At 47.6% G+C, this 22,501-nt stretch overlaps 1 protein-coding gene across 1 annotated transcript in view; it reads right to left on the bottom strand.

Annotated features, from left to right (window-relative positions):
• The window catches only part of LOC143294198 (uncharacterized), a 117,193-nt gene that overhangs the window by 53,380 nt on the left and 41,312 nt on the right, over positions 1-22,501 (bottom strand). The window contains exons 32-45 of the mRNA XM_076605629.1: positions 17,616-17,765; positions 16,371-16,772; positions 15,828-15,905; positions 15,249-15,381; positions 12,531-12,892; positions 7,866-9,260; positions 6,945-7,086; positions 6,142-6,530; positions 5,430-5,577; positions 4,551-4,829; positions 3,548-3,657; positions 2,756-2,899; positions 2,051-2,201; positions 549-698 (exon numbers count right to left, since the gene is read on the bottom strand). Coding sequence (XP_076461744.1) covers positions 549-698; positions 2,051-2,201; positions 2,756-2,899; positions 3,548-3,657; positions 4,551-4,829; positions 5,430-5,577; positions 6,142-6,530; positions 6,945-7,086; positions 7,866-9,260; positions 12,531-12,892; positions 15,249-15,381; positions 15,828-15,905; positions 16,371-16,772; positions 17,616-17,765 — 4,033 coding nt within the window. The remainder of the gene's footprint in view (positions 1-548; positions 699-2,050; positions 2,202-2,755; positions 2,900-3,547; positions 3,658-4,550; positions 4,830-5,429; positions 5,578-6,141; positions 6,531-6,944; positions 7,087-7,865; positions 9,261-12,530; positions 12,893-15,248; positions 15,382-15,827; positions 15,906-16,370; positions 16,773-17,615; positions 17,766-22,501) is intronic.

Here is a 22,501-nt window from a genome sequence, read left to right on the forward strand (position 1 = left end):
AGTCAAAGGAACTTTTACAGTTACAGTAAAAATACCCATGAATGACATTCCCTCTGATCTGATTCTTTTGATCACTCGACTTCTACATACTTTCACAATGTATCAACCGTTTCCTAAAAGTAAAACGAGAATATTGTACACCCTGACATTAAAAAGACAAGATACAAGTTTAGATACAACCTCATTGTCTTGTAAAAGCACACAAATTTGTCCTTAGCCCGAGTACACGTAACATTTAACATTCACTTAAAACAGAAGACACTCCACACAAACTCTGTGGTATTTTTAAGCCGATGGTGTGACAGAGAAGAGAGATGGCAGAAATGATGCATGCCTGCTGCAGATAGAGAACAGATTACTCACCCCCTCACTCCGCTTGTCCGACCCCTCACCCACTCTCCACACTCATTGTACGATTGTGCATGTGAGTGCTGGAGCTAACACGTACGTTTATAAATCTAAATCACGTTCTTGTGAAAAGAGAACAAACCTATAACAAGAAGAAGAAATAGAGCACAAAGCAACAGGCCAGTCCAAGCGATACTGACCTGTACGGCGTGAAGTGGACACCGTCCAAGCTGTACTCCAGTGTAAAGGTAGATACCCAACGGGCAGTGTCAGGACTTCCTTGGGTCACCACACCAGAAATCAGTTTTGGGGTCTTCAGGTCCACCTGGATCCACGGCTGAGACTCCGGTCTGAACAGACATGGAAACCTTTGTACCAGAGTACTTCTACGAGGGTCATTCAATAAATAAGGTGAATTTTTCGGTATAAGGACTTCTAATACAGATAGAAGCTTACTTAAAAAAAAAAAAAAATTTTACTTCTTTTTCACATGGATGTAATTTGTTTTGCAGATTAAAAAAAACTTTGAGAGTTTTGGCGATTAACAAAGATGGCCGACCAAGAAGCATGCTCCAGGATTGAACAGCGGTCAGTTATCAAGTTTTTGGTTGCTGAAGGGTGCAAACCAGTTGAAATTCATAGGAGAATGTCAACTGTGTATGGTGCCACATGTTTCAGCCGAAAAAATGTCTACAAGTGGGCTAAATTGTTTAAAGAAGGACGGAGCAGTGTTGAGGATGAAGACAGGCCTGGAAGGCCTACAGAAGTGAGGTCTCCTGAGGTGATCGAATCAGTCAATGACCTCATTCAGTCTGACAGAAGGGTGACAGTGGATGACAGTGCCAACTACTGTGAACTGCTGAGGCAGGTCAAGAAAGACATAAAGAACAAACGCAGGGGTCATCAGTCAGAAGGAGTCATCTTGCATCATGACAACGCAAGGCCTCACACAGCAGCCCGAACGGTGCAGACCATCAACGAGCTGGGCTGGGAACTGCTCCCTCATCCCCCTTACAGCCCAGACCTTGCCCCTTCAGACTTTCACCTGTTTGGTCCCTTGAAAGCGTTCACGAGAGGCACGAAGTTTGAAAGTGACGATGAAGTCAAAAGTGTTGTGAGCGACTGGCTGAGACATCAGTCCAAAGATTTTTACGCTGAGGGAATACGGAAGCTTGTGCACAGATGGGAAAAGTGTGTGACAGTGCTGGGAGACTACGTTGAAAAATTAAAAAAAAAGTAAGCTTCTATCTGTATTAGAAGTCCTTATACCGAAAAATTCACCTTATTTATTGAATGACCCTCGTACAATGTGACAGAGCAAATCAATTGGAGAAATATGTCGCGCGTGCAGTTTCTGACGAGCTAAAACTTAAATAATCTCTTAGATTTCGCCTCGAAAATATATGCACGTGGTTTCTGGGAATTACAATGCTCCTGACAGTTGTAGACACTCAAGAGCCTGCAATGAGATCTTAAAAAGTTGACACGTGATATCTACCATTTTACAAGAAAAAACAATTGCCGGTTGTATGCGCGAGAGGATCAGAAGACAATGTTCAAGTGGCTTCATAGGTTCACATCTTAGTCTACAGATGAAATCAGACACTGTCATGATGATAAGAATAACATACTGCATATTTCGACCATATAACATCACTATCATTACAATTTTCAAAATTTTTTTGACTTGATGAAGACCAACCCAGGGATCCAGGCACCTCCTGTCTCCCCTGTATGTTGGTTGTAGACACGTCCATTGTCTGCATTGTACGTCAGGTTGAGTGAAGATGAGGCAGTCATCTGGTCAGGTGTCACAATGTATCGACTTTGCAGACCCATAGGAATCAAGCACACTGCAAATCATACAAATAGATGTCGGTTTAAGATGAATTGCTCAGTATACAAAGTCACAAAAACATAAGAACGATCATTCAGAACAGGTTAACGAATAATTCCTGGTAAGTCAAAATCTAGCCAATCACGCACACACACACACACACACACACACACACACACACGAACACACTCACCCATCACACATGAACTGCACAACAAAACTGGTTACCTGGAGGTGGTGTTTCGCCAGTGTAACTGGGTGGTATAGCGGTTGGTGTTTGACCAGTGTAACCAGGTGGGTAGGCAGTTGGTGTTTCACCAGTGTAGCCAGGTGGGTAGGCAGTGGGTGTTTCACCAGTGTAGCCAGGTGGGTAGGCAGTGGGTGTTTCACCAGTGTAGCCAGGTGGGTAGGCAGTGGGTGTTTCACCAGTGTAGCCAGGTGGGTAGGCAGTGGGTGTTTCACCTGTGTAGCCAGGTGGGTAGGCAGTTGGGGTTTCACTAGTGTAACCAGGCGGGTAAGCAGTGGGTGTTTGACCAGTGTAACCAGGTGGGTAGGCAGTTGGTGTTTCACCTGTGTATCCTGGTGGGAAGGCAGCGGGTGTTTCACCTGTGTACCCTGGTGGGTAGGCAGTAGGTGTTTCACCTGTATAGCCAGGTGGGTACGCAGTGGGTGTTTCACCTGTGTACCCTGGGGGGTAGGCAGTAGGTGTTTCACCTGTGTAACCAGGTGGGTAGGCAGTAGGTGTTTCACCTGTGTAGCCAGGTGGGTAGGCAGTAGGTGTTTCACCAGTGTAGCCAGGTGGGTAGGCAGTAGGTGTTTCACCAGTGTAGCCAGGTGGGTAGGCAGTAGGTGTTTCACCAGTGTAACCAGGTGGGTAGGCAGTTGGTGTTTCACCTGTGTAACCAGGTGGGTAGGCAGTAGGTGTTTCACCAGTGTAGCCAGGTGGGTAGGCAGTAGGTGTTTCACCTGTGTATCCTGGTGGGTAGGCAGTGGGTGTTTCACCTGTGTATCCTGGTGGGTAGGCAGTGGGTGTTTCACCAGTGTAACCAGGTGGGTAGGCAGTAGGTGTTTCACCTGTGTATCCTGGTGGGTAGGCAGTTGGTGTTTCACCTGTGTAACCAGGTGGGTAGGCAGTAGGTGTTTCACCTGTGTAACCAGGTGGGTAGGCAGTGGGTGTTTCACCTGTGTATCCTGGTGGGTAGGCAGTGGGTGTTTCACCTGTGTAGCCAGGTGGGTAGGCAGTGGGTGTTTCACCTGTGTAACCAGGTGGGAAGGCAGTGGGTGTTTCACCTGTGTTACCAGTTGGGTAGGCAGTGGGTGTTTCACCTGTGTATCCTGGTGGGTAGGCAGTGGGTGTTTTACCAGTGTGTCCTGGTGGGTGTGCTGTGGGTGTTTCACTGACAATGGATGGTGGGCTGACTGTAGTTACTTCAGTATTTGGCTGTGAAGGATTGCAGCCGAGGACGTTGAACCTGAAGCAAGAAGAAGCGTGTTCAACCAAATCGTGTCAACATGTCATCTAACATATCTGCCCTTCCAATGCTTTAAGTTTTATTGTTGTTTTTCGATAAAACACTACAATCATTTGTTGAGATGATCGCTTAATTTCTCTAAGCAGACATATTACCACCGACAACGTCCTTTCTGACGAATGATATCAGTCTTTTGCTTTTTGAATCTGACTTTGGGATTGCCAACAAAATGACGTTAATGAAATGCAAGATGAAAAGCACATAGCGTTTATTTCAACCAGACAGATATCATTAGGTGACCATGTATATTTAATATGTGGCATTTTGTATTTAGTAACGTGTGGACAAAGAATATAAGGGAGCGTGATGTCGTTTTAGCAGACAATTGAATAAACAAGGAAACACATACAGAGGAGCATAACAGTTAATGAACACAAACATCTTTGTTTCTATGACATAAAGTGATTCTGAAAACCAGGTGCTGTATAAGCCGATGCTATAAGTAAAACACCCAAGCAGTTCTCATTTGCACACATTCATTGTGTCATTCTGGAACTGAGGACGGGCATGCCGGCCATCTCATTATATGGCTATACTCTAAATCTTTCTCCTAATAGTAACTAAATCGTGTCCAATATTTATCCAAACTTGCAGAAGACGTCTCTGAATTCAATTCCATTAGGCTCATTGGTATATTTAGAGTGCAATCGGCACTGCCAACAATTTTTTAGGAGAAACAATGCGCATACATAACCAGCATTTGGGATTTGCTAGATAACGTAATCACGCTTGTACATTTAGAACATCCAAGTGAAGCGCTGTTAACGATGTAATTCTATGTCATTCTATCGGTGCCACTATCCCATGACAAGCCAACAACTGCAAGGACTCACTTGACTTCCACGTCACCGATGACGTCCACTGGCACCACTCGGACGTACTGGGCGATGATGTTACGGTTGAAGATCTGTGGGCCGGGCTCTTTGCCGTAACCCTGGGCAACGAAGTGTCTGGGCTGAGCCCCAGGGGCGTCAATGTAGTCCTCAAAGTGTACGCCGTCCATGGAGTGCTGCACGTGGAACCCGGCAGGCCAGCGGCCCTGCATCAGCACACCAGACAGCAGTTTGGGCTCCAGAAAGTCCACCTGCACCCAGGGGGACTGGTCGGCGGAGCTGCAACACAGCCAGGTGACGGCATGGTTGGTCACGTTTCATACGATGTTTGAAAATAGTGACAACGCTGTATGATACGCTGTTCGCTAACTTTGTTCTTTTCCTAAACTTATCAACAAAGAAGAATGTCACATGTTAATGTGTAAACCAGAAAGCAACCTTAATGTACTGAAAATATTTATGTGTTCGCCTTTCTCTTTATGCCCTTTTCTTCTTTGTGTGCTTTCATTAGTACTATTTTACAAAAAAAAGAGTGATACATTTTAAAGCATATTAGTGACTGTTATTCTTTACTAATCGGAATAATGTTGCATCCTGTAAAACCAATGAATTTGAACATCGGCATGAGGTATGAGTAAATCTCTCTCTCTCTCTCTCTCTTTCTATATATATATATATATATATATATATATATATATATATATATATATATATATGTGTGTGTGTGTGTGTGTGTGTGTGTGTGTGTGTGTGTGTGTGTGCAAACCAACATCTGGTCGCAGTGCAGTTTCCATGAATCCATTTCTCATATACCAAAGGACTGGTATCATCGCAAACAACCATGCCGCCAGACTGCACAGAAGCGAAGAGAGCACTCACGCGGGTCTCCAAGCGGCGTACATAGAGCTGTAGTCTGTGGTCAGACGGCTCATGGCAGCTCCGTGGATCTCATCCAGAGACGAGGACGACGTGAACTGGTTGTCCGTGATCACCTGGTAGTTCTCCAGACCCATTGATTGCACGCAAACTGAAAACATCATGATCTCCTGTCCATTCCCAGTAAATGGTATAGTGGTGTCTGCTGTGGAATGCGAGCGTGCTCCTTTACAAGGTACATATTTGATTATTTAAATTCATACTGTATCGCATTGTTTTGCGAAAATCCAGGGGTAGAGAAAAAGACAGAGATGGAGAAAAGCGCCAGGAGATGGGTGTGTATTGTGAGCGAGGGGCGAATCCAAACGGCTACAAGTTTGTGTTTGTTATTTCATGGAGTGCTCGAACGCGTGCGTGTGCGCTATGTATGTGTGTAGTTCTTTTTTTCCAGAATATTTAAAGCATGTATTTGATAACCATTCTAACTGATACCCTCATGCGGGTGAACTGTATTCTGCTTTTTTATATTGATAACCTCAGTACCATCAGATGGGCTAAAAATACATAAATAATGTCAAATACAAATACCTGCACACGGAAACGCGCATTCACACAAGAAAGAGACTCTGATATTATCTTCACCACCACAATCACCACGGCCCTTAGGACCCCCCACGCCCCCACAGCCCCGTCAACCACCAACCCCATTCCTTACTGGGTTCAATTGTGGGCACTACTGTCGGCACTGCAGTGGGCGTTATTCCTGAGCTAGGTGTTGTGGTCGTGGATCTGAGCTCACAACCCAGCAGGTTCAGCCTGACAGCAATTCCTGCGGGGCCCCATGCAGTGGGCACCAGGCGCCAGTAGCGGGCCGTGACCAGAGGGTGTAGCACGTTGCGCACCACTGTGTTACGGTCCTGGTTGCCCGTCAGCGGCCTGGGGTTGTCGCTGCTGTACGTGTGGAAGTTGACGCTGTCGTTGCTGTAGCGGAGAAAGAAGGAGGTGGTCCAACGGTCCTCGTATGGAGAACCCTGGGTCAGAATGCCCGCCACTTCCTTGGGTCGTCCCAAGTCCAGCTGAAGCCACTGTTCGTCATCCGTGCTTCTGTGATACACAATGAAGTCCTCTCTGTACATGCAACACTCTGCACTCGTTTCTCCCCTGTCTTCTTCTTAGCGGTCTTCGAGTATAATGAACAAACAACTCATTAATTCATTAACTTATTAATTCATTCTCTCTCTCTCTCTCTCTCTCTCTCTCTCTCTCTCTCTCTCCCACACACACACACACACATAAGAGAAATCTGTTTTTCACTGTAAGTCCTGATGAAGCTTAACAGCAATTATTGTCATCAGCTAACAGAGAACACCAGCCAAAGGCCCTAGTCAACTGAGAGAGACAATTGTGTTGAACAGATTTTAGAAAATTCTTTTAGTGTTGTCAATAAAGGACCGAATTAAAAAATGTAAATAACAAATCAAAAAATGGAGAAGGCTATAAAAACTGACAGTCACTCACTTGGGCACCCAGGCACTGTAGTCGTTGTCCAGTCTGCCATAGTAAGCGGCAGTACTCGGGCGGTAGAAAGAAGACGAGGTCATCTGAGAATCCTTGAACTTCTGTACGTTGTTGATGGTCATTGGGACATTGCAAACTTTCTCTGTCACATACAAAATCAGCCTCGTTTTACAATGTTACCCGAGTTAATCTATTTCAGACAATGAGTTCACGTAATCAAGCCAATTTTCGAAGAGCGCGAAGCAGAACTCAGCGAATGTTTCATTTTGGAGAACAGGCATATGCATATACTGTGGAAAACATGTTGCGTATCTAAATAACAGCTTTATCACCGGTGTATCTTATCATCTTATGTGTGCTCTGGTGGACTGGAACCTGACGTGCTGTAGGTTAAAAAACATTTAAGCGAAATACCATTGTGAGATTATTCGATCCCGACCGACTCCTATCCAACACAGACAGACAGACAGACAGACACACACACACACACACACACACACACACACACACACACACACACACACACATACACACCAGTACATATATTGCATATTTGATACTGAATGTGGACACAACGCTGAACAGGTCGTCATTCTGTCATGATTCTGGTGGATGTCTCGTTGACTTTCAAATATTGTTTCCTCAATCACGAATGGTTACACCACAGACACAGACACTGACACACAGACACAGACACAAGCGACTCACCGGGTTTCTGAGTTGGCGTTTCACCTGTATAACCAGGTGGGTAGGCGGTGGGTGTTTCACCAGTGTAGCCAGGTGGGTAGGCAGTGGGTGTTTCACCTGTGTAACCAGGTGGGTAGGCAGTGGGTGTTTCACCTGTGTACCATGGTGGGAAGGCAGTGGGTGTTTGACTAGTGTAACCAGGTGGGAAGGCAGTGGGTGTTTCACCCGTGTAACCAGGTGGGTAGGCAGTGGGTGTCACACCAGTGTAGCCAGGTGGGAAGGCAGTTGGTGTTTCACCAGTGTAGCCAGGTGGAAAGGCAGTGGGTGTTTCACCTGTGTACCATGGTGGGAAGGCAGTGGGTGTTTCACCTGTGTAACCAGGTGGGTAGGCAGTGGGAGTCACACCAGTGTAGCCAGGTGGGAAGGCAGTTGGTGTTTCACCAGTGTAGCCAGGTGGATAGGCAGTTGGTGTTTCGCCAGTGTAGCCAGGTGGATAAGCAGTTGGTGTCACACCAGTGTAGCCAGGTGGATAGGCAGTTGGTGTTTCGCCAGTGTAGCCAGGTGGATAAGCAGTTGGTGTCACACCAGTGTAGCCAGGTGGATAGGCAGTTGGTGTCACACCAGTGTAGCCAGGTGGATAAGCAGTTGGCGTTTCACCAGTGTAGCCAGGTGGATAGGCAGTTGGTGTTTCACCAGTGTAGCCAGGTGGGAAGGCAGTGGGTATTTCGCCAGTGTAGCCAGGTGGGTAGGCAGTTGGTGTTTCACCAGTGTAGCCAGGTGGATAGGCAGTGGGTGTCACACCAGTGTAACCAGGTGGGTAGGCAGTGGGTGTTTCACCAGTGTAACCAGGTGGGTAGGCAGTGGGTGTTTCACCTGTGTAGCCAGGTGGGAAAGCAGTGGGTGTTTCACCTGTGTAACCAGGTGGGTAGGCAGTGGGTGTTTCACCAGTGTAACCAGGTGGGTAGGCAGTCGGTGTTTCACCAGTGTAGCCAGGTGGATAGGCAGTTGGTGTTTCACCTGTGTAGCCAGGTGGGTAGGCAGTGGGTGTTTCACCAGTGTAGCCAGGTGGGTAAGCAGTGGGGGTTTCACCTGTGTAGCCAGGTGGGTAGGCAGTGGGTGTTTCGCCAGTGTAGCCAGGTGGATAGGCAGTTGGTGTTTCACCTGTGTACCATGGTGGGTAGGCAGTAGGTGTTTCTCCTGTGTAACCAGGTGGGTAGGCAGTGGGTGTTTCACCAGTGTAGCCAGGTGGGTAGGCAGTAGGTGTCACACCAGTGTACCCAGGTGGGTAGGCAGTAGGCGTTTCTCCTGTGTAACCAGGTGGGTAGGCAGTGGGTTTTTCTCCAGTGTAGCCAGGTGGGTATGCAGTGGGTGTTTCTCCTGTGTAACCAGGTGGGTACGCAGTGGGTGTTTCACCTGTGTACCATGGTGGGAAGGCAGTGGGTGTTTCTCCTGTGTAACCAGGTGGGTATGCAGTAGGTGTCACACCAGTGTAGCCAGGTGGGTAGGCAGTAGGTGTCACACCAGTGTAACCAGGTGGGAAGGCAGTTGGTGTTTCTCCAGTGTAACCAGGTGGGTAAGCAGTGGGTGTTTCACCAGTGTAACCAGGTGGATAGGCAGTGGGTGTTTCACCTGTGTACCATGGTGGGAAGGCAGTTGGTGTTTGTCCAGTGTAACCAGGTGGGTAGGCAGTGGGTGTTTCACCTGTGTAACCAGGTGGGTATGCAGTGGGTGTTTCATCTGTGTACCATGGTGGGAAGGCAGTGGGTGTTTCTCCTGTGTAACCAGGTGGGTACACAGTGGGTGTTTCACCTGTGTAACCAGGTGGGTAGGCAGTGGGTGTTTCTCCTGTGTAACCAGGTGGGTAGGCAGTGAGTGTTTCTCCTGTGTAATCAGGTGGGAAGGCAGTGGGTGTTTCTCCTGTGTAACCAGGTGGGTATGCAGTGGGTGTTTCACCTGTGTACCATGGTGGGAAGGCAGTGGGTGTTTCTCCTGTGTAACCAGGTGGGTATGCAGTGGGTGTTTCACCTGTGTAACCAGGTGGGTAGGCAGTGGGTGTTTCTCCTGTGTAACCAGTTGGAAAGGCAGTGGGTGTTTCTCCTGTGTACCATGGTGGGAAGGCAGTGGGTGTTTCTCCTGTGTAACCAGGTGGGTACGCAGTAGGGTGTTTCACCTGTGTAACCAGGTGGGTAGGCAGTGGGTGTTTCTCCTGTGTAACCAGTTGGAAAGGCAGTGGGTGTTTCTCCTGTGTAACCAGGTGGGAAGGCAGTGGGTGTTTCTCCTGTGTAACCAGGTGGGTACGCAGTGGGTGTTTCACCTGTGTACCATGGTGGGAAGGCAGTGGGTGTTTCTCCTGTGTACCATGGTGGGAAGGCAGTGGGTGTTTCTCCTGTGTAACCAGGTGGGTAGGCAGTGGGTGTTTCACCAGTGTAACCAGGTGGATAGGCAGTGGGTGTTTCACCTGTGTACCCAGGTGGGTAGGCAGTATGCGTTTCTCCTGTGTAACCATGTGGGTAGGCAGTGGGTTTTTCTCCAGTGTAGCGAGGTGGGTATGCAGTGGGTGTTTCTCCTGTGTAACCAGGTGGGTACGCAGTGGGTGTTTCACCTGTGTACCATGGTGGGAAGGCAGTGGGTGTTTTTCCTGTGTAACCAGGTGGGTATGCAGTAGGTGTCACACCAGTGTAGCCAGGTGGGTAGGCATTAGGTGTCACACCAGTGTAACCAGGTGGGAAGGCAGTTGGTGTTTGTCCAGTGTAACCAGGTGGGTAGGCAGTGGGTGTTTCTCCAGTGTAGCCAGGTGGGAAGGCAGTTGGTGTTTCTCCAGTGTAGCCAGGTGGGTAGGCAGTGGGTGTTTCACCTGTGTAACCAGGTGGGTATGCAGTGGGTGTTTCACCTGTGTACCATGGTGGGAAGGTAGTGGGTGTTTCTCCTGTGTAACCAGGTGGGTATGCAGTGGGTGTTTCACCTGTGTAACCAGGTGGGTAGGCAGTGGGTGTTTCTCCTGTGTAACCAGGTGGGTAGGCAGTGGGTGTTTCTCCTGTGTAACCAGGTGGGAAGGCAGTGGGTGTTTCTCCTGTGTAACCAGGTGGGTATGCAGTGGGTGTTTCACCTGTGTACCATGGTGGGAAAGCAGTGGGTGTTTCTCCTGTGTAACCAGGTGGGTATGCAGTAGGTGTCACACCAGTGTAGCCAGGTGGGTAGGCAGTAGCTGTCACACCAGTGTAACCAGGTGGAAAGGCAGTTGGTGTTTGTCCAGTGTAACCAGGTGGGTAGGCAGTGGGTGTTTCTCCAGTGTAACCAGGTGGGTAGGCAGTGGGTGTTTCATCAGTGTAACCAGGTGGATAGGCAGTGGGTGTTTCACCAGTGTACCATGGTGGGAAGGCAGTTGGTGTTTGTACAGTGTAACCAGGTAGGTAGGCAGTGGGTGTTTCTCCAGTGAAGCCAGGTGGGTAGGCAGTGGGTGTTTCTCCTGTGTACCATGGTGGGAAGGCAGTGGGTGTTTCACCTGTGTACCATGGTGGGAAGGCAGTGGGTGTTTCTCCTGTGTAACCAGGTGGGTATGCAGTAGGTGTCACACCAGTGTAACCAGGTGGGAAGGCAGTTGGTGTTTCTCCAGTGTAACCAGGTGGGTAGGCAGTGGGTGTTTCTCCAGTGTAGCCAGGTGGGAAGGCAGTTGGTGTTTGTCCAGTGTAACCAGGTGGGTAGGCAGTGGGTGTTTCATCAGTGTAACCAGGTGGATAGGCAGTGGGTGTTTCACCAGTGTACCATGGTGGGAAGGCAGTGGGTGTTTCTCCTGTGTACCATGGTGGGAAGGCAGTGGGTGTTTCTTCTGTGTAACCAGGTGGGTACCCAGTGGGTGTTTCTCCAGTGTAGCCAGGTGGGTAGGCAGTGGGTGTTTCACCTGTGTAACCAGGTGGGTATGCAGTGGGTGTTTCACCTGTGTACCATGGTGGGAAGGCAGTGGGTGTTTCTCCTGTGTAACCAGGTGGGTATGCTTGGTGTCCGAGTAACCAGGTGGGTAGGCAGTGGGTGTTTCATCAGTGTAACCAGGTGGATAGGCAGTGGGTGTTTCACCAGTGTACCATGGTGGGAAGGCAGTGGGTGTTTCTCCTGTGTAACCAGGTGGGTAGGCAGTGGGTGTTTCTCCTGTGTAACCAGGTGGGAAGGCAGTGGGTGTTTCTCCTGTGTAACCAGGTGGGTATGCAGTGGGTGTTTCACCTGTGTACCATGGTGGGAAAGCAGTGGGTGTTTCTCCTGTGTAACCAGGTGGGTATGCAGTGGGTGTTTCACCTGTGTAACCAGGTGGGTAGGCAGTGGGTGTTTCTCCTGTGTAACCAGTTGGGAAGGCAGTGGGTGTTTCTCCTGTGTAACCAGGTGGGAAGGCAGTGGGTGTTTCTCCTGTGTAACCAGGTGGGAAGGCAGTGGGTGTTTCACCTGTGTACCATGGTGGTAAGGCAGTGGGTGTTTCTCCTGTGTACCATGGTGGGAAGGCAGTGGGTGTTTCTCCTGTGTAACCAGGTGGGTAGGCAGTGGGTGTTTCTCCTGTGTACCATGGTGGGAAGGCAGTGGGTGTTTCTCCTGTGTGCCATGGTGGGAAGGCAGTGGGTGTTTCTCCTGTGTAACCAGGTGGGTAGGCAGTGGGTGTTTCTCCTGTGTACCATGGTGGGAAGGCAGTGGGTGTTTCTCCTGTGTAACCAGGTGGGTAAGCAGTAGGTGTTTGACCAGTGTAGCCAGGTGGGTAGGCAGTAGGTGTTTGACCAGTGTAGCCAGGTGGGTAGGCAGTAGGTGTTTGACCAGTGTAGCCAGGTGGGTAGGCAGTAGGTGTTTGACCAGTGTAGCCAGGTGGATAGGCAGTTGGTGTTTCAACAGTGTAACCAGGTGGGTAGGCAGTAGGTGTTTCACCTGTATACCATGGAGGGTAGACTGTAGGTGTAATGGTTGTGGAACCGCTGCAGCCTATAATGTCTAGTCTGAGTGCGATATTGTTTTTCCAATCTGAAGGCTGGATTCTAACAAACTGAGCTGTGAGTTGTCTGTCAAAATGGAGGTGGACTGGTGCTGCGTTGTCCACATTGGTTTCAAAAACTGTTGGCGAGCTGCTGTCCTGGTTATGGTAGTCATTGAACTGTTTTCCATCCAAACTGAGAGCCACCGTGAACTTGGTCACCCAGAAAGGCTGTGTGGGGTGGCCTTGTGTAACGATGCCGGTGATTTGTTCTGGTCTCCCCAGATCCACCTGCAGCCACTGCGTTGTGTCCATGAACCTGTTGAACACAGCACGGGACAAGCCTGGCTGATGTGATAGAAACAGGCTTAACTATGCATTAAACTGTGACTTCATGTTGCCTACATCGGTTCCAGCATTCTCCAAAGCTAAATACTAAGTGTTTAACTAAACTGATTTATTGCGATATTTTAACGTTCATATCGCAGTCACCTCCATCAATACTCGTACATGTACAGTAAAACAAACATTTTTCAACTTTAGCACAGTACCAGCAAGCCTGTCATTCTTAACTCAAGCCAGGTACCACAAACATTGCCATTTCTAATAGGCATAGTTAACACCACAAACATTGGCGTTTCTAATAATCATGATCAGTACCATAAATACCATCATTTCTAACAGCCATGACCAATAACAAGAAAACAAAACAAACGAACAAAACAGACAATCAAACAAAATCCTAGCCGTTTCTGATAGTCGTGATCAATACAGCAAACACTGTCATTTCTAATCTATGCCTGATACAACAAACACTACCTTTTCTAATTCATACCCAGAAGAACCAATTCTGTCATATTAACTCACGCCTAGATGAATGAACACCGCCATAATTAGTGTAATAAGCACGGGTATTTTTGTGTCAGATGTTTATTTTGGTCTATTCGTCCTTTAAACGTATAAAATAATCATTAACAGCAAAATTCCATGTTAGTGCTCTAGACTAGCTTGCCTTGTGTGTGTGTGTGTGTGTGTGTGTGTGTGTGTGTGTGTGTGTATTTTTACATGTGGACAATTAAAAAAGAGTGACAGTCCACTCATTATTGCCTCTCGGGCCAAAGAACTGATTAATACACATTTCAAATATTACCTCCGTGTTTTCACAGATGGATCAATCAGTAGTAACTCTGAAGTTGAGCCGCTTTTGTAATCCCCGAGCTTAACATTAAAAAGAGATTTCACTTAAATAAAGGTTGTTCAATTTTTACTGCTGAATTGTTTGCAATTCTGATGGCTTTCACCTTTTTATTTTTATTTTTTATTTTTTAGAGATATGCCTCTTGTGCCTGCAAAAATTCTTATACTGTCTGATTCAAAATCAGCATTGATGGCTTTAAATAATCAATCTTCATCTGAACGAGCAGATATTATGTACGAAATTTTGTATTTAATCCACCAGTTAATTATGCGAGGCTCCGACATTTCACTTCTGTGGGTGCCCGGACATTCTAATCTTCGTGGCAATGAAATAGCCAATTTTTGTGCAAAGGAAGCGGCATCGAACAATTCAGTTTCAATCAATTACAATATTCCTATTTCTGTTTCTGAAGCTTGTACTATTCTTTCAACATATATCTGGAGTTTCAGACAGAAATAGTTCTTAGAAAACTCAAATAAGAACCTCTGGCGGGATATCTCTCTTCCAGTAAGGAAAGGCACTACCCCCCCCCCCAGGAGCAATTTCCACAAGAAACTTGACACACAGGCTAAGAACTAATGCATGGTTATGCAGATTTTTTAAACCGTCACCACTATGTATTTGTGGTAAGACCCTTGACATCCCACATTTTTTGCTCGAATGTGCAGATACACATTTACATTTCAAACCCCTTCATGATATTATGATTACATCCTTTAATCTTCCGTTCGACATGTCCAGCGTTCTTCACCCTAGCAAAGAAAATGGTTGGTCTCTGACAAAAACTGCAGTTGACCTAATCAAAAGCCATCCAATTGGTCGGTTTTTCTAATTTGTTTCATTCCTTTTTTTTTTTATTAAAAAAATATATATATATTATATGCTGCAGAGTTTACCCTCTGTTTTATTTAATCCATAGTAGTGTTTCGTTTAGCGACAGATTTACTTGTAGAGCAAAGTTCCCATTATTCCAATTAGTGGAACTGTTCGACTCTAACATGTAATATGTCGTCTTCATTACATTACTAATTATTATTACATTATCGTTACATTATTAATTTACTGAGAAAGAGTGAGAGACAGTGTGAGTGTCAGTGTGTGTGTGAGTGAGTGGGTAGGGGAATGAGGTGGGCGTTTGTGTGCATGCATGGATGTATGTAGGGAGAGGGTGGGGGATACACGTATGTGAGTATGTGTGTGCGTTAAAACATTTTTTGAGATAATGATATTAATGAAATTTGGTAAATTGATTTGTTAAATATGTTCTTTTAAAATTCATATTTTTTTTCCTCAAATTAGAATTTCTTTGTGTTGCCCAGTTAATATTTATTCAAATGGTTGCGAAAATGTCAGTACAACATAAAGTTAATCTGTCAATAAATGGTTTCAGTCAGTGTGTGTCTGTGTGTGTTTGTGTGTGTGTGTGTGTGTGTGTGTGTGTGTGTGTGTGTGTGTGTGTGTGTGTGTGTGCACCCACCTTGGCATCCATGCGGAGTCTCCATCCAGCCTGCCTTTGTAGGCCTCATGATAGGCATCATACACAGAGGTGGCTGACAGCTGGTCACGTGGTATCACTGACGGCTGATTCACCCCCAGTGAGTCGTCACACACTTCGGAAAACAAAATGACCGACATTTATTCATTTTTGGTTTTCTTTTAACAGGTAAAAGGTGGGCTCTTCGTTTTGAGAAATCAAAGTTATGCAATGTGAGTAGACACAAAATACCAGAAAGCGTTAACTATTGTTTTAAAAAACAACTAAGCATATGGATTAAAAGTCCACTACAGTGTTGGACACCGTGGTCTGCACAAGTGCAGAGCCTTCACACGTATGACGGAGATAAAGAGAGAGAAAGAATGGGGGGTGGTGGGGAAAGAGAGACAGTCACAGAGAGAGAGAGAAAGGCAGACAGAAGGACAGCGAGCGAGCCAGCGAGCGAGCGAGCGAGAGAGAGAGAGAGAGAGAGAGAGAGAGAGAGAGAGAGAGGGAGAGAACAGACCAACACACAGACAGAGATACAGAGAGAAAGAATGTGAGAATGAGCATATAACCAACCTTTTTGGGTGACGATTCCAGTAGTTTGGAAACTGGGGTGTGGAGTCTGCTTGGTGACAGGTGGGGTAGGGTTGACCGCTGGATCAGAATGATATCACGGTCACTTTGACTATTGTGTCAATACCAAATGATATTAGCCAATGAATAAATGGATACACAAACATAACATAATGGAGGATATATGCCACAATGTTAAGGTCATTTTGATGTTCAATAAATAACAAGCGTTAGTTCCAACACGCTCAGCGACAGAAACGTTCACAAACAACTTCAAATATGTGCTGCTTAGGCATCCCATGCGCGCTCTCTCTCTCTCTCTCTCTCTCTTTCACACACACACACACACACACACAGAACACGCAAGTCCAAAACGTGTGTGTGTGTGTGTGTGTGTGTGTGTGTGTGTGTGTGTGCGTGTGAGATACAGAGAGACACACAGAGAGGGAAGGACAGAGACAGAGACAGACAGACAGAGAGAGAGAGAGACAGAGACAGAGATAGACAGATAGACACACACACACACACACACACACACAGACTCACTGTTGCCGTAGCAGTCACAATAGAACCGGACACCGTAGTCAGCACAAGTGCCATCCGCCTGGTCTTTGTCGTAGCACGTGAAGCCCGTATCTTTATCGCATGCTACCTTTTCGCCTGTCTGCTCTGCTCGCATGCCTGTGCGGAGGTCCACACACTCGATTGTGACGATGTTGGAGTTGTTACAGAAACGAGCAACTTGCCGCAGTCTTTCAAACGTCTCCAAGTCCCCGCCGTCAGGTCCTCCCGGGGTATTGGAATTGTACATTGGAGTCCATCCATGATTGCATTCAAAGCCCACCTCGTTCGGTCGCAGGGTGACGGGCGTGACAAACGGCCCGGGGGTGGGAGTGGGCAGAGGAGGACTGACCCCAGGAGGCAGGGCAGATGTAGGCTGCGGGGCACCTGAAAAATGGTGGCTTTTTAAAAATTATTTTTTTTTTATAACTTTATCATATTTCTAATTTATTGGTTTTGCAGGAGACGCAAATGATAATCACTGTTAAGTATGGTTCCCGTTATGTTTTCGGAATACAAATGCATACCATGCAATGTGTAGGTATATACTATTTCTGGAAAACAAAGTGTTACTGCTATTAATTTTCAAAATAATCATCATCCAATAGAGGGAATAATCTCAGCCTCACCATTCATTCAATCATGATTATGTAATGATAAAAAACACTGTAACCTCTCTGCCATAAGATAAGATGGGCACTAACTATATTGTGGTTCTAAATGAACAAAGAATACATTAAATACACATTGATTCATGATTACGATTAGACATTAACTGCATCAGAAGTGCTTTATCTAAAAGCTCGCTTTTGCATACATGCATTCTTAGAAAAATCGCATGTTTACGTTCACGCGGCTGCTTAGCAGACAACAAAACTGCATTAAGGAAAAGAAAATGCAAACGTTCAAACCAAACCTAGCCAACTACGACTCAATGGTAAATATACATGATTTCTGAATGCAACCAAAACATGTCCATCAACTGTAAGAATTTCCTTGAAGAATTATATTTTTCATGTAGGTTTGTTTCTTCATAACCGTTCTGTTACTTCTTGAGAGAGAAACTACCGAAACCCAACAGATACTTACATGTGCAGTAAAAACGGACTTCATAATCCTGGCACACTTGGTTGACATCATTCTGACAACGCAGTCCCTGTTTGTTGCAAGTGACGAGTTGCCCAGTTGAACGATAGTCCTTCATTGTTGACACCACTCGGCACTCCGTACTCAGTGCCTTGTAGCACGTGGTTGGATATCCAGGTAAGTCGGTCAAGTTCTCAAAGTCGCCCTCCATGCCATCACCAACGGCCACGGTGGTTGGGGAATTATTGTTCATCCACACGGTCCACCCCTCCACACAGTCATAGTAAGGAGGGACTGTCTCCGTCACAGACGGCGTTACGCCAGTGTATCCCGGTGAGTGCACATATGGGGTAAATCCCGTGTGATCGGTGGGCTGTGCAGTAGGTGTTTGACCAGTGTAACCAGGTGGGTAGGCAGTGGGTTTTTGACCAGTGTAACCAGGTGGGTAGGCAGTGGGTGTTTCACCAGTGTAACCAGGTGGATAGGCAGTGGGTGTTTCACCTGTGTACCATGGTGGGAAGGCAGTGGGTGTTTCACCAGTGTAACCAGGTGGGTAGGCAGTTGGTGTTTCACCAGTGTAACCAGGTGGATAGGCAGTGGGTGTTTCACCTGTGTACCATGGTGGGAAGGCAGTGGGTGTTTCACCAGTGTAACCAGGTGGGTAGGCAGTTGGTGTTTCACCAGTGTAGCCAGGTGGATAGGCAGTTGGTGTTTCACCTGTGTAGCCAGGTGGGTAGGCAGTGGGTATTTCACCAGTGTAGCCAGGTGGGTAAGCAGTGGGGGTTTCACCTGTGTAGCCAGGTGGGTAGGCAGTGGGGGTTTCGCCAGTGTAGCCAGGTGGATAGGCAGTGGGTGTTTGACCAGTGTAACCAGGTGGATAGGCAGTGGGTGTTTCACCTGTGTACCATGGTGGGAAGGCAGTAGGTGTTTCTCCTGTGTATCCAGGTGGGTAGGCAGTGGGTGTTTCACCAGTGTAACCAGGTGGGTAGGCAGTGGGTGTTTCACCAGTGTAACCAGGTGGATAGGCAGTGGGTGTTTCACCAGTATAACCAGGTGGGTAGGCAGTTGGTGTTTCACCAGTATAACCAGGTGGGTATGCAGTGGGTGTTTCACCAGTGTAACCAGGTGGATAGGCAGTGGGTGTTTCACCAGTGTACCATGGTGGGAAGGCAGTAGGTGTTTGACCAGTGTAACCAGGTGGGTAGGCAGTAGGTGTTTCACCTGTGTAGCCAGGTGGGTAGGCAGTGGGTGTTTCACCAGTGTAGCCAGGTGGGTAGGCAGTGGGTGTTTCACCAGTGTAGCCAGGTGGGTAGGCAGTGGGGGTTTTGCCTGAAAGAATCATATATGAAAATAAAACTCAACTCAAAGATGAGATCGGTACCTCTAATTGATAGCAATACCATTATTGATGTACGTTACGCTTTCATTATATGGGCAATCAATCTGAGCCATACAAAAGATCTGTCACTAATATTTGAAATGTCTGCCGTGGAATAGTCCTGTAATCTGTCTTAACCTATGATGGAGTCTCCCGTCGGTGCGACGGATGAGTAGGCAGGCAGGCTTATCTGTCAGTGTGTGTCCTCATATGGGAGAAGAGGCTGATTCTGGATGCGCAGCACTTCCCACAGGTGTTTCTAGGGAAAACATTTCCAGAAGTTGAGCCCTGCTTCCTTCGCTCACGCTTCTCCTTAATGGCCAGCGTTCTCTTGTTTTCAAACATCTTTATGCCACTAGAGCACAGCATCCTCCAGCGAGAGCGAGACCATCATGGAAGGTCTTCATGTCGTGAGCATCAGCAGCGGACTGAAGCTCTTCGGACTTTCTCTCCCACCAGGTGTTCTTCATCTCGCGCAGCCTCTTCTGTACGAGTTGCTTTGTTTGCAAGAACTGGTTCTCCTTCCTCTGGCAGTCTTTATCGGAAATGTGATCCTGATGCCGTATATGCAGTGTGTTCAGGAGCTTGGAGATTCCAGAGTCGTTCTCGTCAAACCAGTCTTTGTGGCTCCTCTGTACAAAGCCGAGTGTGTCAGCTGCTGCTGTGTACACAGTATCCTTAAAGGTGCTCCATACCTCTTCTACATCAGTCGATGCAGGAATCTCTTGGAGAGCTACTTGGATTTGCTGCTACAGCATGTCCTTGGTGATAGGGAGGCGGTGGATGTTCAGCTTCCTAGGGGGTTTCTTCCTGGCTGGTTGAAGCTTGCGTGCAAGTCTGATGTTCATCTGTACCAGGCAATAGTCCGACCAACAGACTGTTACTCTCATGCAGCGTGTAATGGAAACATCACCTCTGTCCCTCTGCCGGACAATCACATAGTCCAGCATGTGCCATTGCTTGGAGCGGGGGTGCATCCATGTGTTCTTGTACTTGTCCGCTTGTTGGAAGAGGGTGTTGGTGATGGTCAGTCCATGCTGCGCGCAGAGCGAGAGCAAAAGCAGTCCGTTGGAGTTGCACTTGCCAGTGCCGTGCTGTCCTAGGACTTTTGGCCACGAGGAGAAGTCCACGCCGACGCGGGCATTGAAATCCCCAAGGATGATCAGCCTGTCCTTTCTGTCTACCGCTGAAATGGTTCGGCTGAGCTCCTTGTAGAAAGCTTCTTTGATGTCATCAGGGTTAGTCATCGTCGGGGCATAGCAGCTGGTGACTGTGGCGAAGCAATCCTTGGACAGCTTCAGACGCAAGGTCATCAGCCTGTCATTTATCCCACGTGGAAGGCTGTCAAGCTGTCGTGCAAGTTTGGTTCGTATGGCAAAACCCACGCCTGAGTTTCTTGGGATGCCATCTGGCTTCCCAAAGCAGAAGAAGGAGAAGCCCCCTCCAACTTCCTCCAGCTTGGTTTCACCCGCAAACCTGGTTTCGCTCAGGGCTGCTATGTCCACCTGGTAGCGATCAAACATTCTAGCAATGAGCGCTGTGCGTCTTTCTGGTCTGTCGTCTCTGTCTAAGAGGGTGCGAACATTCCAGGCACCCAGAGTCAGGGCATGACTCCTGGTTTTTTTCTTTTGTTTTCGACCGCTATTGTTGGATGTCAAAGTATGTGCGGTTTCCTACTAGGTACTAGGCAAGGCAGGCTTTGTTTGGGGATCCTTTTATCTCCCCTTCCCCATGTGGGACACTGTGGGAGGATACGGGCGCCGCATCTGCCCCAGTCTACGGCGGACGACCATCACCCCACAGCCGCCTGCGTGCAGAATCGTGACTAGGAACTGCCAGCAGCATCCTCTGCCTGTCCCCGTTACCACTTCTCCATCGCCGCAGGGCTTGGGAAAGCTGGGTATTGAAGGGCTAGCTCGTCGTTCCGACATTAGCCTGGTTGCCTGACCAGCAAAGAGGACTTTTTTTTAGTGAGGAGGAGTTGTGCAGTCCCTTCCCCACTCTCTCGTCTACCGACGCTCACAGTTCCACAGGTGCAGATACTGCCACGTATAGAACGGCCTCGGCAGCTGCAGGTTTTTTCTTCGGAGCTCTGTCTCATAGGGGGACTTCCAGCCAAGGATAAGAGCTCCCCCTGCCCTTTGGTCATCCTCTTCCGCCTTCACAGCCGTTGGGAAAGGTTTCCTCCTCCGCCTGGTCCGTCGTTGGGAGACTTCACATGCGGCAGGTAGTACTGGGTTACATGGTACCAGTAGCAAGGGCTATGCACCTGACCTGTCTTAACCAATGTATATAAAACAGACACAAATGGTATGAGAAAATGAAAATCGAAAAACCTTAACTCCCTGTCACTTCACACACACACACACACAAACACACACACACACACACACACACACACACACACACACACACACACACACACATTAATAAGGTGGTGGTTTATGTCGATATTTAAAATTTACACTGATCTAAATTTGTGTCAGTCTAATTTTTCTTACTTGAGAGAGAGAGAGAGAGAGGGAGAGGCAGGCAGACAGGCAGACTGAGACAGAGACAGAGACGGAGAGCAAGCATTAATGGTTGAATTAAGTTGTGGCAGACACGCGCAAAAGCAACCAGGCTCAAATGCGGTAATCAAATCATGTAAATTTATGATAGTCCCTGAAATGATTCGTTCGATTTAAGTTTTGCAATGTTTTCGAGGCACTGACCCATTTTTGTGCTAACCATTCGCAACATAACAGTTTTCATATTCAGCAGAAAACCATACATGTGAGTATAAGAGATCTTATAGACTAAACCAATCATATACGTAGACTATTAATTTGTAAAATAAATAAGAAGATAACTGCAACATGTCATCAATTTAAACTGCTCTTCAAGAATATAGACTCTCACCAGTGTAGCCAGGTGGGTAGGCAGTGGGTGTTTCACCAGTGTAACCGGGTGGGTAGGCAGTGGGTGTTTCACCAGTGTACCATGGTGGGAAGGCAGTAGGTGTTTGACCAGTGTAACCAGGTGGGTAAGCAGTGGGTGTTTGACCAGTGTAACCAGGTGGGTAGGCAGTGGGAGTTTCACCTGTGTACCATGGTGGGAAGGCAGTGGGTGTTTCACCAGTGTAGCCAGGTGGGTAGGCAGTGGGTGTTTCACCTGTGTAGCCAGGTGGGTAAGCAGTGAGTGTTTCACCTGTGTAGCCAGGTGGGTAGGCAGTGGGTGTTTCACCAGTGTACCCTGGTGGGAAGGCAGTGGGTGTTTCACCAGTGTAGCCAGGTGGGTAGGCAGTGGGTGTTTCACCAGTGTAACCAGGTGGAAAGGCAGTGGGTGTTTCACCTGTGTAACCAGGTGGGTAGGCAGTGGGAGTTTCACCTGTGTAACCAGGTGGGTAGGCAGTGGGAGTTTCACCAGTGTAACCAGGTGGGTAGGCAGTGGGTGTTTCACCTGTGTACCATGGTGGGAAGGCAGTGGGTGTTTCACCAGTGTAGCCAGGTGGGTGGGCAGTGGGTGTTTCACCTGTGTAACCAGGTGGGTAGGCAGTGGGAGTTTCACCTGTGTAACCAGGTGGGTAGGCAGTGGGTGTTTCACCAGTGTAACCAGGTGGGTAGGCAGTGGGAGTTTCACCAGTGTAACCAGGTGGGTAGGCAGTGGGTGT

Source organism: Babylonia areolata, chromosome 19, assembly GCF_041734735.1.
Source record: "Babylonia areolata isolate BAREFJ2019XMU chromosome 19, ASM4173473v1, whole genome shotgun sequence".
Lineage (NCBI taxonomy): Eukaryota > Metazoa > Mollusca > Gastropoda > Neogastropoda > Buccinidae > Babylonia > Babylonia areolata.